The sequence below is a fragment of the Trichoplusia ni genome, chromosome 13 (assembly GCF_003590095.1).
Source record: "Trichoplusia ni isolate ovarian cell line Hi5 chromosome 13, tn1, whole genome shotgun sequence".
Classification (NCBI taxonomy): domain Eukaryota; kingdom Metazoa; phylum Arthropoda; class Insecta; order Lepidoptera; family Noctuidae; genus Trichoplusia; species Trichoplusia ni.
Window position 1 is genome coordinate 10,571,429 of NC_039490.1, and position 17,857 is coordinate 10,589,285.

The 17,857-nt window shown below is 37.2% G+C and overlaps 1 protein-coding gene across 5 annotated transcripts in view; it reads left to right on the forward strand.

The window, feature by feature from the left end:
• Window positions 1-528: 528 nt before the first annotated feature.
• Window positions 529-17,857, forward strand: part of LOC113500319 (transcription factor CP2) — a 49,955-nt gene continuing 32,626 nt past the window's right edge. For 3 of the 5 annotated variants that reach the window (XM_026881064.1, XM_026881065.1, XM_026881066.1), the window contains exons 1-4: window positions 529-825; window positions 3,837-4,447; window positions 17,079-17,190; window positions 17,606-17,726. In XM_026881064.1, coding sequence (XP_026736865.1) covers window positions 4,213-4,447; window positions 17,079-17,190; window positions 17,606-17,726 — 468 coding nt within the window. In that variant the 5' untranslated portion in view covers window positions 529-825; window positions 3,837-4,212. Of the gene's footprint in view, window positions 826-3,836; window positions 4,448-8,078; window positions 8,250-12,741; window positions 13,351-17,078; window positions 17,191-17,605; window positions 17,727-17,857 lie in introns of those variants that run through there. The other 2 variants (XM_026881068.1, XM_026881069.1) reach the window with 2 other exon arrangements.

The following is a 17,857-nucleotide window of genomic DNA, read 5'->3' on the forward strand; positions in this document are numbered from 1 at the left end:
AAAGCATAGAATTATTATTTTATGTTTATTTTCTTATTTTAGAATTTATCTAAAAGGCATTTGTTCATTACGCGGAAAATTCGGAAAATACAAAGATGTTCGTCCTCTATAGTGATTTTCCTATTCGTTTTTGGGTAACAATAACAATCGCTAATCAACTTGTTTATCAGAATAGATCAAATGTGTGCAAAATATTGTTTGATTGCGTGACGTGCTGATTGAATGCACCTTGTATCTGGGTTCAAAGTTTACAGGGGGGTCATTCCCAATTGTACTCGGTTATTTTTGGCATTCGCAATACTGTCAAAGTCAATTTCGATCAATTTAAAAAAGAGCAGTGCAGAACCATCGTGTAAGACACTGTACCCATCATCCGAGGCATCTTGACCCGCCGATTGAATGACCCTGCGCGAGCCAAGTGGTCCCAATTCCCGACATCCACACTCGGTTCGTTCCAGTCTACTATTGGCCAGCGAATTAATGACAATATTGCGTACTTATTCGTATGACCGTCTACGTTTGCCCGTCAATTTAGCAATAGACGCTGGTCGCCACGTCCGCGCGCACCGGCCGCCACCGCTAATTTGATTTGAATTTCGGAAATTCGTGCTACCTCGGCTCCCGCGCAATTTCGTTCTTTTTTTTAAATTGTCGTTATCGAATTAAAAATGGTGGATTGAAATGATTTATTTGAAAGACGGGGATGGCAGAGGTGACAACTTGTACATGAGTTTCGCCAATATGGCTTTGTAAAGGAAATTGTGCTGGAATATTCGGACCTCTTTGAATGTGTTATGAATTCATGTGTTTTGGACTCGAGATAAGGTGAGCCATGTGGATTGACGTGTTTTTTTTTTAAGTGGAACCGTTTGGTTTTTTCTGAGGTATTTTCTTTTTTATTTTACTTTGTCATTGATTTCCGGGTGTCGTTAGAAAAGGTAACTTATGAGAAGAAATCTTTATTACTTTTATTTTTAAAGCTGCGTTTAATTATTTTCACATTACGTAAAAAATAGCGTGTAAAAATAGCTTACATTTAACAGTAGGTATATATTCTTCTAACGTCGTGTTCATCAAGCAAAATTATCCTCTATATTCCCATCACCATATAAATCCTACTAATATTATAAACGCGACAGTCTACATGTACGGATGTATTGATGTTTGTTCCTCTTTCACGCAAAACCCCTGAACGGATTTAGACGAAACTTTATACACAGATAGATTATAACCAGGATAGTTTTCTTCCCGATTTTATGATTCCGTGGGATCATTTTCATGTAGCGAGCAGGCCCACGGGCAACAGTTAGAAAAACTTAAAAAGGAATATTCATGAAAGCGAATTCATCCAAAACGTGATTCAGATTGTATATTTTCAATTTAACAGCGAAATCTTCTCAGAACTGAATGAAATTGATGTTCTTAATTGGAGAGACTGCGGTTTTTACGCCACACAAATTAATTTGGAAAATGTTTGTTGAATTTTGAAGTATCTTGATAACAGTAGGTATATGATGTTTTGATGGAAATTCTTGTGGAATCTGAGTATGGAATCCGGTACATTATATTATCTATACTCATCATATATAAAGCTGAAGAGTTTGTTTGTTTGTTTGTTTGAACGCGCTAAACTCAGGAACTACTGGTTCAAATTAAAAAATTCTTTTTGTGTTGAATAGACCATTAATTGAGGAAGGCTTCAGGCTATAAACCATCACGCTGCGACTAATAGGAGCGAAGATACAATGGAAATTGTGAAAAAGACAGGGCAGGTATAAATCATAACTTATATCTTCTACCCACGGGGACGAAGTCGCGGGCAACAGCTAGTTTAAAATAATTCAGTAAAGATTTACAACTTAATTTTTGAATCTCTCTTGGTTCACGGAAAGAAAAACCAAAGACAAAAAAAAATCTTTAAACAAAAGGAGAGATATAAAGGAAAACTTATACTAGGTTTTCAAGCTCCAACGACGTTGGATTTCGTTACAGCGTAGTCGAGATTCCTATTTTCTTTACTTTACCTACATTCATTCTCAAAGTCATAAACTTTCTTTGAAGTACCTAGAATTTCGTTTCGATTAATTTTCTTCTTACGATAATTTATGTCTAATAGCTCACCCGGCAAACATGGTTTTCCTTAACAATATTTCTAGGGTAATGGTGTAGAAAAAAAATACTACATAACAATAAAACAGATTCAGGGATCACTCAGGAATATAGAATAATAGCCGATTTTCAGACTTACTTAACATATGCATATAAAATTTTATAAAAATCAATTAGCCGTTTACACGAAGAAGTATTTTACCAAATTATGAGAATATACTTTTATAAGTATGAAATCCTTATTAGTTTTTTCAGTCTAGTCTATTTTCTAGCCTAGCGCTTCGGTTACACTGTCAAGCGCATTCAAAAACTTATTACCAACATTATTTTTCTATTCGAGTGATTTATTTTCATTTAAATTGAATAAATTCAATCGGTTCCTAATTTGCCTCTACAAACCCAAAGTGCGCATTAAATTTAAACATGAAAAATTTTATATAGTAGTACCTATAAATGTATATAGGGTGTGTTATATCCGTTGTCTGCAATATAATGCTTCCTTTTTGTTGACAAATCAATTTGTGTAGCGTAGGGCGGTTGATTGGCATGAGATCAAGGCCAAGTACCAGCTGTAGGTACTGAATACACTTTTTCTATGGTATTGTGAACATTGACTGTACGGTTAGCCGAGCCGTTGAGGTAACCACGTAGGTTGCCTGCTAAGCACCATGTATCGCGCGGTGACGATCTCTGTGTAGGACAAGGATTGGTATGATCTGCAAATGCTTTTCCTGGGGCATGTTGCTTAAATGTTTCTGAAACCCCCAATTCAATTGAATTCAAAAATAGGTTAACAAAGCAAGCGATCTTCAAATAATAATATTCAATTTCGTCTTTTATGCGTTTAACAGTATCTTTTTCAATAGTTTCCTTTCCATAAAAATATTTTCCGATGAATTAATATTTCGACTGCAAACCAATCGATTACCAGTCGAATCCGCAAAACTATTTGAAGAACCACCATCCTTATGAAACAAAACTTTCTCAACAACAATATTTATCACTACAATAAAATTGTCCAGTCCACACATTGGTCGCGGACACGTGTGCCATCAATTGTTTGCTCGTTGTAAAGGCGCGTGCAAATAAGATTGGTGTCCAAGGCCTCTCTTAAGTGAATTATTTCCTCTCCATCGCACAGACCTTAAGGTATACTGAGGAACCAGACTCCTTATATTATTCTTCTTTAGAAGCGGATGCCACTCGCCGACATCCTAATTTTTGGACATAGACCTAGTTGAGGAAATTTGCCAATTTTTGGATTTGATGAGTTTTTGTGGTTATTTTTTTTGGGTCGTGAGAAATGATGATTTTAAGCTAAAATGTAATTGGCGTGAATAATGGGGTAGATTTTTGCCAATTTCCCATAAAATTTGGTTGCGAGAGCACGTTTGAAAAATAATTTTAAATCTTCATTAATTTGAGACATCAGACCTGAGTTTGTATCGACATTTCTTCTTAGAGTAGTCAGGTAGCAAATGTCGAGTCCAGCTTTCTTAAATAAAAAAGACCTACCTAAAAGTCTTATTAATATCCTACTTATATGAGTCCATATCTACACTACTACCTATCCTTCTTAAACAAAAACGCCCTTCTTCACCCACTTTTTGTGGTTCAAATATACTCGTTTGCGCCACTAACGCTCTACTTGATTTTGAAACCCCTAAAAACACGATACTGACTTTGCAGATAAAAGCAGCCATTAATACCAATAATTCTCTTTCCAGGAGCCGTAGTACACCGACCCCGCCAGAAGGCCGCCTGCTACAACGTAGAATCGGAAGGTTCCCCAGTCGCCACTTGTGACCCATGGAGACCATTCTCGCCCAGCCCACATATCTGATCGGAAACCGCTTCACGAAGAAAACCTTCCCTGGCCGAGTGCCACACATACAATATCATCTCTGTCGCTCGAACACAAACATGCTTCTTAAAATCGAGAACGAATTACTACAGAGTCACCGTCAGAGAGAGACAACCGGTATCAAAAAGTTATACAACTCGTTCTTCGTCCTATTTTAACGTATTCGCTAGTTTTCTACCCCTCATCATCATTTCATTCATCATCCAGTGACTTTTGTGCAGTGGCATGGCCGTTTTGTGATGGAATTTTATTCGGAAGAAAAGGACTATATTATGAATGATACTCGTAAAGAGGATAATTACACTTGGGAGTCTAGTGTGAGGCTGGCTTTGGTGGGGAGGGAGGAGGAGCTAGGGATGTACCTCGAGGAGCGGGAGGGGAGGAAGCGGAAGTGGGCGGGGGAGGGGAAGATGATGCGGAGGGACGACAGCGAGGAGAAGGAGCAGCGGAAGGTGCCGCCCAAGAAGGTTATTGGTGAGTATTCACAAATTTATCGAACATACTTTTAGGATGCATGCCACAAATAATGTATGGCAAATGCAATAGACCGGACAGAGTGGACAAATCTAAGCGAGGCCTTTGCCCTGCAGTGGAACAGTAAAGGCTGAATAAAAAATAAGTTCGTAGGGGTTAGAGCACGTCGATGTAGACTATAAAACTGTGTACATAAAGTATATAATCGTTTCACAAAAATTCAAATAAATTTTGAACTTAAAAATGAACAGTTTTAAAGTCTGTTTTCGAGTGACAAAGAAATCCCTAAGCTGAGTCAATATCCCGCCGCCCTAAGTCTCAAAAATTCAAACTTTATTTCTTTAAGATCCTTCTATTATTAAGGATAACATTTTTAAAGCACTATTGAGTCAGTCAATATTGTCAGTGTCGATCTCAATGTGTATTTGACGCTACTGCACACTTTAATGTGTGAAAGATAGTCAATGTTGAATTTTAAGTGATTAAGGCTTGTATTACATGTGTCATTGTAGAGAACTATTCTATCGTCAATGGCGTACGTACATGGAGGACAAACAAAATCAACTTTAAGACAGTTATACGTATCGGTCGCTACTTTAAACCTCAGCAATAATAGGGATGATGACAATTTTTTTTTGCAGTGTCCGTCTTGTAGTTTTTTGTATAATAATGGATACGTTGTGGCGACGCACCCTAAACAGTCGCGTGAAGTAGGTGCATCCTGGCGCAGCGCGTTGGCTGTACGCCCCGCCATTCTGCGCCCACGCACGCCCTCTCGCGGCCGTTGCAGGGACGGCGCATCCGCCATCGCTCGGTCGCGTCCGGCAGAGCGACACTGTCTACGACGGCGAATGCACGCTCAAATCTGCTCCGCATTAACCACGCTCGTCTACTACAACGTATTTTTTAATTTGTCCCGCAAACATAAATTGACCAAATTACAGGGAATGAAACTTGCGCGTGACGTCACGATTGAGTATAAATTTTACTCTATCTTTACGTCACAAACTTTAAAGCAGTTAATCTTTGTCAATTCTAGTTTGTCTGAAAAAGGAAGAAATACGTGTCTCATACTTTTCAATTATCTAACTGAGGGACTAATGAGATTTTTCCTTTTTTACCCAGACATCATCCCTATTAGCACTAATTTTAATAAAACACCTGCCGAAACAATCTCAGAATCCAGGCATACAGTTACTATAAATAAAATATATTATATAATATTTATGCAAGTGTTTCCAAAGACACGCTTGTTGACAAAAGACTGCCAATCACCGATGACTTGACAGAGATTATTCAAATACAGACGAGACATTGATTTTACAAGATTTTGTGCCTAAATGCAAAGACCAAAAATTAATATTCAACGAATTTAGCAAATTATTGTTCCGTCAGAGCTAGCTAGCTAACAAAAAAAAGATAGGATTTTTATTTTATTACTTAAACAAAATGATGCGGTAACTTGAATTCTTAAAATCAAAATAATACTCATTTATTTAAATAAGGCTACTAAGTAGCACTTTTTGAAGGTCTGATTACATTGGACAGCACCCAGTCTCGCCCACCCTGCACCGCTTTCTAAGTGCTCTTGTGTGAGAGAAGAAACGGCGCAACAAACTCCCCAGCAGGGGTGGTCCTCGTGTGACGTCATTTATCGATACACTTTTTACCGACAAGTGACGTTATTAGCCCCCACTAATTCAGAAATATACGGAACCTTTCTCAGACTTTTTATTAATTTAGGGAAATCTATAATACATACAAAAAATCTAACTAGTGCGTACTAGATAGTTTTTTTTTCTAAAATATCCAATTCTTTTTAACCATTGTGTATATTTATATTATATATTCATTTTATCTAAATGACTTGCATTAGTTAATATTACCAGTTTATTTTATCTTTGACCCTTGCTATAACCAAGTAAACACACCCCTTGATAACCTGATTATAATTCGTACTGTTTTTAAGCGAATCTTTAACAAATTATTAAAATAGCCACGCCCATAATTTTGATTGGTGTTTTCCGTTTCAGTTATTTGAAAGAGGCGGTTTTAGGTATATTACTAAATTTTATACGTAGTAAAATGTAATCAGTAAATTATGAAGCTTAAGAAATATTCATAAAACGTATTTGATTTTGTTTGATTTTATAATTACATTGAATATTACCTACTTAAAAAAAAGTCATGTATTTTGTTGACTACTAATTGGTACTTATTGAACATCAGCATAACAAACTAGATAACACCCTGATGTTTCTTGTTTTTCGAGTCGAGAAGACAAACATCGAAACCCAAAGCGCTTTTATTTAAAGCAACCATATTTCTGACCACCACTGCCCATTTATCAAGTAATAGAGTATTTCTTTATCCGGAGAGACTATCGCATCGACATTAGAAATAATTTTTGTTGTAAAAGCGTGTCACCTCGCCATATGGCTTAGACCAATCTCTCGTTTCCACAACTAAGCCAGTCTTTTAAGAGATAGCTAGGTCCCTAAATGCAAGATCTAAGAGCTATACAGGATAGTATTGTATGCTGTAACTATAAACCTTGTTTACTTTGCCAGTACCCATCTTTATTGAATCCTCGTGACGGACTCCTGGGTCGCAGGAAGGACGACATATACTATACTAGTCATGCGACATAAGTGAATTATGACTTGTTGGACTAACAATGAAGGGGACTGAAGTCCAAAACCCTAGTCTAGTCTGAAATGTAGCTACATTCTGAAGACAAAGATGAACTAGTTTTAGGACTAAAGTATTTATTCCTATAGTATTTGCAGTACGATAAAGAGATTTCATTGAAAATAAAATAATGTAATGCCAGCCTAGATACGTCTTACTCCTGGGCACAGGTCTCTTCCTGTAAAGGAATAATCCACAACGAAGTTACAGGGGGTCGAAAATGGTCTGAATTGCTTCGAAAAAAGGATGGTACGGCCGTGACGCTTTTTTGCTCGACTTGGTGGGGGCCGTGCCCCCAGATTTGAGCACTGATCACCACGGTAGCTCACTGCAGGTTGGCGATTTTGGATTATAATATTTGGAATCCAGTTTGCCTCACTCAAGTTAACCTCACAAGTCGATTATCATCTCCGTGTGTGACTGCAATTTGTGTTTGAGTTTCAAAGCTCTAAAGAAAATACCGAGGTACCTATATGAATATTTTAAAACATACTGATTAAAAGGCAGTTTAGGCCTTGCAATTGCGTGGAATTGCATCATTTTTTATTATTAAAAACGTTCAAGTTAATTCATAAACAAAACCTTACCTAATCAGGTCTTTCAGGACTGAAGTTTCTCATAGTCTGGAAACTGAGAGTTCATAGAGCGGAGATAAATTAACCGAATTCTAATACAACAGTTTGTCGCCGTGTTAGCTCATGATTTGGGACTCCGTTTGGTTCCGAAACTAGGCAGTCTATACCGTATAACCGTGCGTGAATAAACTTCCTACTAACTTTAACAAATAATCAGAATCCGTTTCACGCAAGTTATTTAACACTATTCTGTTATGAATAAAAACAGCCTCTGAGAAGCAATCAAACAAAAAGCATAATACTACAACAAATAAACTTAATCTGTGTCATACTGATAACAAATTAATGATAATATAATGAGCTATACGACAAACAGTGTCCGGAGCTACCTCGCGACTGTCGAACGTGGTCGACTTGCGATTTGTCGCGTTTGTGTGTGTGTCTGTGCGTTTTGTCGTGTGTCGCTGCGATTAGTCGCGCGTTGTGTGTTTGCGTTTGTAGATATGTAGTGTGTGTTGAATAGTGTTAATGGTATTGTAAGGATATTGTATTTTTGAGGTTTTCTTTGTGTTGGATAACTTTTTTACGTTTGATATATCTCTGTTGATAGTTAATATAAAATATGATTGTTGGTTTGTATTTGCCAATAAAGTCTATTATAGTTATTGAATTAACAATGATACTAGTCTGTGAATGACCCACTGCTGGGCAAGGAACTCATCCCATATGAAGGTGCTTAGATTGAGTACAGGCAAATGTCAGCATTAATTGTAGATTTAAATGTGGACAAACAAAGAGGATTTAAACTTTTGTGTCATTATGTATACATGAAAATTTGATTTGTACTTTTTACTGCCGACACTATTTATTGCGTAATCTACAAGAAAGTATTGTGAACAATTTTAAATAAATTAAACTTAACTAATATTTACATTTTTAAAATGTTATAAATATAAAAAGAAAAATATACATTATTTACACAGCGTCAGAAAAGACATCCTCATCCCTGCCAAAATCAGGAAACGTGCCCAGAAGGCTGGCTGCATTGCCACGTTGTATGGCAATGCTAATTCTTTGGGCAAAACGTTATTATGCGATAAAACATACGTAATTAAAAAAAAAACATCTTTTGCCCTTGGTTTAGAAAAACTGTTAAGACCAACAGAACCTATTTCAACCAAATCGATTAATCGTTTTAGGTCTGCAAAACAAATAAGCAAACGAAATTCGCATTATTAGTGACTTCGGAAGAATCCATAACATCTAACTTACTATTTGTTTTAAAAAGTTATCCAACCTATTTACAGATCTTTAAAATGAGGTTTTAAGATTTCATTACACTTCCCGTAAACCGAAATAATCAATTTTACTGGTTCTTAGATCCTAAAAATAATTTATACAAAATGATCACAAAATCCGATTTGGTTTCACCTCAAAATTCTACAAATTGAAATAATTACTTGCACAATATTTATTTTATGGAAAAAACAATTGACAAAAACTTGACAACACAACCTGACAACACAATCAGGAGTTTTGATGACAACTGTAGTAGACATTAATTTTTCTTTTGTTAATCCCAAACTCGATATTCTTTTCAATTCATTTTCATTGAACTTAAAAATTAGGTTACAATTATGAACCCTGTCTAGACAGGGTTCATAATTGTAACTTAATTTCACACAGCATCATTTAGGAGAGGAGGACGAGTTATATTTAACAGTGCAACGTTATATATTAGCTTTAAGTATAACTTATTGCCAATATTTATTTAACCTAAATAAGAATTTAATCATACCGGGTAACCGCCGTCCGATTTCCCCAGAGTCAAAAACTGTATCCATGCAATTATTAAATAATAGACCTATAAGGGTTGCTGTTAAATATTAATTATAGTTCCATTCTTCGGGGAAATATAAGGGGCTATTACAAGGTGTATTTTTATACCAAAATCATTAATTTAGTTGATAGTGGTCAAATCGTGAAGGGATTGATATTAAAAGTCAAAATTGCTGTGATTGGAAAAAAAAATTGACGACCAAAATATTCTCTTTGAATTATTAGACTACGGTAAAAAATCTTGTCTGCTTTAAAAAAATAGTATGCACAGATTCCTGTACCTTAGCTATAAATTAAATGTCATTTTGTGTCAGTAAAATTGAAGATCACTCAGAAAGAAAAACTAAAAAATATTAACAAAAAGAAGTACCGGTACGAGTGCGGCTCGTCATAGCTCTAGTTTTGCGAGTACAGAAATGCAGCTTAATTCAGCCTGAATTCGGGCTTTGATAGCATTATTTAACATCATCAGGAGTTCGTAGCTAAACTGCAATTGCATAAGTTGGTCAATCGCAGTTTAACCTACACTTGATACGGTCGTCCTGTCGATGAGTGACCATCTATGTCATAACGAGTTCCTTCATGTATCACAAGATACGGTAAATTGTGGGTCCCGGCTTTTATAACCATATCCTTGACAATCGTTACTGATAGTCAGAAGCTAGAAAGTCCGACAACCAGTCTTACTAAAGGGTATCGTGTTGCCCAAGTAACTGGGTTGAGGAGTCGCTCCTTGTAAAACACTGGTACTTAGCTGCATCCAGTTAGACTGGAAGCCGACCCCAACATAGTTGGGCAAAAGGCCAAGATGATCATGATCGTGTAAAACATAAGTATAAAATCTTTCTCCAGTTCCTCGGCGCGTGCATCTTATCACAGCTAACCTATAAACGATATTTGCGATCCAGTATGGCCGGTATAAGGTCATAGGGTGACTTTATCAGTTACCGACCAATGGGTGACACGAAGGCAGACACGCGCGGGGTCACGGGGTCACTGTAATGAGACCCTAGATGTAACCAGACTTGGTAACAGTGATTTCATAATGATCCGATCTATATTCACTACAATGTATGCTTGTATCGTGTATTTCTCTATTCTAAAGAAGAAATCAATTAAAAATGTTCCACATTTGCTATATTGAGGTCGTCTTCCAACCTTCTGGGATTGACCAAATTCAAATTTTCCTGAAATTTTATTAAATACGTCGGTGTGTATATCACTATTACGGGTGAAAAGTACATTTTTCAGTTTGAACAGTTAACCGTTCTGCATTCTTTAAACACATATAATGTCTGATTCGTGCAAAATTCGAAGAGCGTGTTTTTGGCCTTGATTTTGTTTTCTTTTAAACGTCGTTTGTTCTACGCATTAATCCAACCCGACCTGTCGCGAACATGATCATGACCTGTCGTGATCTCAGTTATCCGTGCATTCGATTTCCCCTTTTACAGTAATTTAGATATTATCCTCTCCCAAATTGAATTTCAAACTAAGTAAATCCGTGTGCTATTCTTTCTTTCTAGTCTTTATTCTTTCGGCCAGACTATATAAGCTACGCAATACTATATTAGCCTACCCTCTCTCGTGTCAGATGGCTCGAGAAAGGGTAGGCCCATGCCTAGCAGTAGGAGGATAAAGGCTGTGGATGATGATGATGATGTTAGCCACTTTTCTTTCGCTACGCGCCTACAATTTCTTCACCGCTGTAATAACGTTTTTAAAAGAAAAAAATACTGTAATCTAATCAAATATTTGAACAAAAACGACGAATGTTTGTTTATTTTATTGTTTGATTCTCACACTAACACGTGGTGAACGTCACATGATATTAGCACTATTATGCAGACAAGTGTTAGGTACTGTTTTGGATGGGAAAATCATTTATATATCCCTAGGAAAAAGTTGTAGAACTGTTTATGCCGACGAATACTGTTTAAAGTCCAGAAAATTCGTATGGTTAAAATCAGCCAAAAATTTTCATATCTTTAACGAAAGAGAAGAAATCTAGATCTTATTTAATTCGGAGCCAAACCGGGTATTTTTTTAAAGTGTTTGTTGGTGATTTTGAAAATCCCCTAAACATCTATCTGACACTTTTTTTGCACTTCAAGGCGCTACATTAGGCACTTCATGACGGAAACTTATACATATACGACTTGCACCTTAAACCACCCCGAATTAACCCTTGTCTTCACCGCAGGATAACTTATTATTATAAGCCTATATTGTCTCCATGTTGTCCATTCCGATCGATGCTCGCAACTGGACTCTCATAGACCTCTCCCGTGTAGCCCAACAAGATAACTTAAGGATGCACAAATAAATAGCAATTTTACACGAGTATTTACTAGTTTCCCAGCCAACGCTTACACGAGACCTATCCACAAACGTAGTATTTCATTTGAGCATTCACTTAACATCCATATCGTGTTATCACGGTCAATTATCACTCGTTACGTCACAACTACATTTATCTAAATTAAGGAGTTTGTTTAGATGCTTGTGACTATTGTGAGAGAGGTAGAGTATTTTAGTGGCGGTATTTAGATTGCATGGTTAAAAGAGGCTTATTTCTTGATATTGTAACGGTAACTTTCGTGGGATGATTCATACTGACATGATAAGACGCGTATAGCTTAGCCCAACTCTAAAATTATGCAACAGTTTACTCACTTTTTAATCGAGATCGACTAGTTTGAGACTCAACTGGAGTCCTTAATCATGAGCTGACGCAGCGGCCGGCGAGTGTGTCGAACCCAGTCTTCATCATTTAAATATACAAGTTATAATGTAGAAAGTCTAAAAATTCAAAATTAAAAAAAATGTTTAAAAATAGGTTTTACTGTTTTGGAGCTACGATGCTACAGATAGAAGCGTACAGCGGTCGAACTTGAACACTAAGAAAAGAGTTTAAAATCTTGAAAGTGCTGGACAATTTTGGACAAGTTTGCTTTCGTACTATCGCAATTATCATGTCATGTTATTACCTATGTCTAGGAAAAAATGATCTCTATAAAGAAACATTAGATATTGACACGTTAACTATCTTTTAAAACCAGTAAACAGATTAACTAATTGATAAGAGGTCAAACACACTGCTGCAATACCATTAAAAATCTTGGAAGAGTAATGAAATCTTAATGCCGTTATAAATATTATATTTATTTCTTATCTTATTTACTCCAGAGTGTAATACAAGAGACAAGTGAACTATAAAAATATTATTCAATAAAATGACTCTAGAACATTTCCGAAGTGCAACGAAATACCACAGGAATATAATACTCAGTCAATCCAGTATATGGACGTTAAAATTCACATTCTCTATATGGTTTATTTGACAGTGACTAAAAATTGATCAGCGTATAGTGTTACCTCAAGATCTCCATAAAGCGCCATCTCTTATTCAAAAACAAAAACTGAGAACATCTCGGAATTTAAATCGAGAACAAAAGTAACCTCACAACGACATCTGTTGTCAAAAATCGTCAACTTTGCGTAAAAGTGCCAACTGTTAGCTGAAGACGATATTCAAATAACAACGACGACTAGTACTTCAAGAAGAGGGTTTCACACAACAGCGCCATCTATTACACACCGCTTGAACTACTTGGTGGTGCCATCTGGAGGTGTGAGACGTCAAACTGACAGACATGGTTGAGGATACGACGCCGCAGCAGGATCAGGTGTCCGCCGCTGCGGTGCTGCAGTTTGCGGCGAGAGAAGCGAGAGAGGGAAGAAGGTTTACGGAGTTCAATGCTCATGCTTTCGCGAGCATCACTTATAATGCATACGGTACTTTTTAATTTTGATTTTCCAGTTTTTTGATGTCCAGAAATCGATAAAAGCCAAGATTTTGTATTTGGTAATTGGAAATATGAGGAACGCTAGCGATCACAAATTGTAAAAGATTTTTGTATCCTATGTATTTTTTAATGGATAATATTGTGCCTGTTCTTTTTTCTTGACACTACAGGAAATACTGATAGCTAGAATTTTATATGTTGCCATGAATATTATTACCAGGAAGAAATAAACAGGAAGCATCAGTTGTTATAATCAAAACCACGTCATTTATTCCTTAATCGACCAATTGAACTCTTTATTAATCAGCTTTGAATTGAACCTATACATGACTCTAGGCAATGAGGCTGTCCTAACCCAGGCCTACCGCTCTGTGGCCTGGCAACACATTTAAATTCTTTCGCCAAGAGAATGAATTTTCCGAGGAATTCAATCCTCGTGTCGCGGGGTGTTTTGCCGTGGTGACTTCAATCACTCGGCTATCGGCATAGTCAATTCGCTTCTACAATTGTTACACTGACATTTGGCTCGGGTCCCGGGTTCCATCTACGCGTAGAAGCACTAGTGGCACCACATATGCTGGTTCTGAGTCTGGATGTCTTTGAGCTTGTGGATTCAATGTTAGTGAAATCCCCCGCCGGCCGTACAAAGATTAAATTCTTTACCGCGGGAATCTTTTTGTATCCACAAAAAAGTGCCAAAAGTATAGCTCCAAAAGACGGTCTAGGCCGCAAAAATAGGACTTAGTTCCACTAAAGTTTGGACAGCCAGTACACATACGGCACACCCGAGCGATTAGCAAAACCCTGCATTAGTCTTGTTGAACATTAATCATTGTTCTTATATAATTGGTCCACTTAACCTACTTTGCTTATTTGTCCCGATACTTTGAACGTTCGTTTGTAGGTAGCAACAGTGTTGTGGTACTTTTAGTGTCATAGCACTTATCTCTGTTTGCGCAAGTACCGTTTAAGTGCCAGCGCAGATAGTGCCAAGTTTTGTAATTTTCCATGCAAAACAGTTTTGTCAAAATGTTATGTAACTTTTGTTCAAGTATTTTTAGCGACGAAAAACTTAGCTCCTTTTAGTCAAGTGGTTGGAAACTAGCCCAAAATAAACTTAAATGTTTAAATATATTTGCGTTTATTATCAAGTCTTTTGGGGCCTTTATCCAATAACTCAAATTGTCTTGCACAGAAAGGCAGTCGCAACCTAATATGCCAATTTTAATGACCCACTTTTCCCCCATTTAAGTCATATCAATTATCACAACCTCGCGACTTGATTCTCTCTTACCCAGTTAGTTGTAGCGGGTAGAGTCAAATAGTCAGTCACCACACCAACTCCAGCAGAATAAAACAATCGTAATGTTTAATAATATGGTATCCGCCATCGTTCAAAATATCCCGGAACTCACGACCAAAAATCTACAGAACAAAAACCTCTTATTTCAAGTCTAAAAAACGTAAACATCCGACTAATAAACAAACAAACAACTATAATTAAGGCTTCTAATTACTCCAGAGAAGCGAATTGAATGCTATTAAGGCAGATATTAGTTACAACCAGTTCACAACTGCGCTGCGGTCAAAGTTTATGAGATAACGTCTGCTACTGGTTCGTTTGTTCCAATAGTTTTATTGATAGCACGAATCGACTCGGACGAAAGTAAACCTTGTGGCCTAGGTAATAGAGACACTGTCTGGCAAAGTATTATTGTACCCAATGATCTTAAAATACCTCTTAAATAACTGCTCTTAACAGGTTAGGAATTTTGGAGATGTGGACTATCCAAAATAAGTCTTGTTTTTTCTGCTTTAGTTTCCAAATATGTTTAATATTATTTAGTATATCCTCTAATTTGTGTTTCTCAGTATTGCTCTTTGGCATGGGTAGATTTAACTGGCTTATGACCTAATTACTAAAACGACGTATTAAGTCACCTATTAAGTGTTATGCTGTCTCTAACCTTTTAAATATAATAAAGAGACCAATACACATCCAAAAAGTTTTTAACGTTTCCTCCAGAAGTTGATAGAAGACAAATTCGAATGACTTTAACCTTCAAATACTTCATACATACATCATCTATAGTAAAAATAAGAAAAAAAAACTATAAAAACCACGAATGCTAAGCGACATCCCAATAAACGGCCAGATATCACTCGTGTAAACAACCAGTATCTGAGGTCAATAAGTTAATTGTCTTACTAACTAACTCATTCTGGATATGGCGACCAGTGGACGATACAACCATGTTTTGTTATGTACGAAACGTCGAATATAATATCCAATCAATTGTGTTTACGGCGAAAAAACTCTGTTTTTTAAGATGTATGTTACGTATTGAAGCTAGGCTGAAAGAAAAAAAATTGTAAGATTTAAAAAAAATCCGCCAAGGAATTTTATCCTTGTGTCGCGGGAGTTTTCATACACATTCAAGTCACATGTACAAAGACGCCCAGAATTAGAAAAAGCATGCTTGAATTGCAAAAATGCTTGTCCTATGTATTGTTCGACACCGCGACATGACGCGCTCAGTGTCGTGACAACCTATAATTCTATCCTTGTTTTGTAGCAATTACTGCGACGGAAAGTGGTTATAAAATGAGAAAAACGTTGTGAAACCAAAGACCTAAGATTATACCTTTGCCTCTTTAAGTAAGCCCGTTGAAGTTTCCGAAATAGAGAGTCATCTTGCTACTAAAAATCACTTTAAAGTCGAAGCTAGCCCCTCTGATCCTCTTAAAAAAGTAGTTTTCTTTCGCTCAATCAAATCGCTTTACCCTTACCCACACACTTGTTGGTCACAATTACAGCACCCCTTAAAAATACATACCTCAAGGGAAGCTCTGGCGTTGTTGAGATTCCAGAAATGAAATAGGTTTTATGATTATAATTAGTTTTTGTTACAAACGCACAGTCTGTATGTCGAAAAGAATACGTGAAATTGTCTCACATTAAGGTCAGATAGGCAGTCGCTCCTTGTAAAACACTGGTACTCAGCTGAAACCGGTTAGACTGGAAGCCGACCCCAACATAGTTGGGAAAAGGCTAGGCCGATGATGTCTCACATGTGCACTTTAATTGATAATTGCGTCTTATATTCGGGGAACCGGTCACAAATACGTTTATGAAGCTAATTGCAGGCACTTAGTCCAGAGCGTAAGGTTCAAACAAGATTAATTGAAGTACCTAAACAAGAGTCTGGATGTAGAAAAAAACATTGAAACACACAGACGTTACGACAAACGAAATTTCGAGAAGTTTTTATGCCAAATTTTCTGTTAGAGTGGGCGATTGGTGTGATCTATAGATATATTTTGTGATTTACAAAATGATTTACTTGGTCGCCTATCTTGTAGAAATGAATTTTGATTTTCATTATTCAGTTTCTTTGATAAATTTGCATTGAACCTATAGATATTCCTTTAGAAACAAATCTTTGCAGAGAGGAGCTCTTGCAACGGGATAATAATTAGTCTTGTTTTGTATTTCACCTATTGCTACGCTCAAATCATGCCTCCATAATAATGTAAATTTAAAACGTGGCGGTGCTACCACCTCTTCAAACGGCACTAATCCATTTGTTGAAGAGAGATATCGTGTTGTGTGCCCTCTCTTTTCTACAATTGCTGAAGCACGCTTCTCCTTGTAAGCATCCTTGGTTGATCCCATTTTCCCCTTCAAAAATCCTAACAGTATTTTTCTCCCTGCAGCCGCCTTGAGCGATATGGGCGGCAGTGGCACCAGCTCCTCGTCATCTCACATGTCTCCCGGCTGGCAGGTCAACGACCTGGACCTCGACCTGCCCGGGGAACTGTCCATGAAGTAAGTTGTATTTATTTTTAGTAATCTACATACCGACAACAGCGAGGTAGACCTACATGGATATGGCCTGATGACCTCGATTCGTTCTTACCGAACTTGTCACTCGTGGTTCATGGCTTAGACAAGTGGAAAAAGAGTGGGGAGCCTTTGCCCAGCATTCCGGGCTAGTAAGAAAAGTAATGAAGTATGATGGTCATAACTTTCCAACGCCTGCACCAAAATGGATGGTTCTTAGTTTTGTGTATTCGTTTATTTTAGGACAAAGTTCGTGTGCTATAAGAAAATATAAAAATAAACTATTTCATATTAATTATTTTAAAGTTACTACACTGTATATTTCCATCTCTACATCATCAATATATTGGCAAACCACACCCTAACCTCCATCACTAATTAGTTCCGTCCACCCCCACAGCGAGGCGCTGCTATCGCTGCCGTCGTTAGCAGTCTTCAAACAGGAGGCACCTTCTCCGACTGGCGCTGTCCTGTCTCCGCCACGCCGCACCTGGCCTCTGCGAAGACCTGATGAGAGACAGGTAGGAGATCCTAAGAAACTTTCGCGTTGAATAAGTATATTAACATAAAAGAATAAGGGGGTTAACGCGAATTTCACCTTCATTAGCCCGACGTTTCGTCTACTCGTGAACACGGCCTACACCGGCCGAAC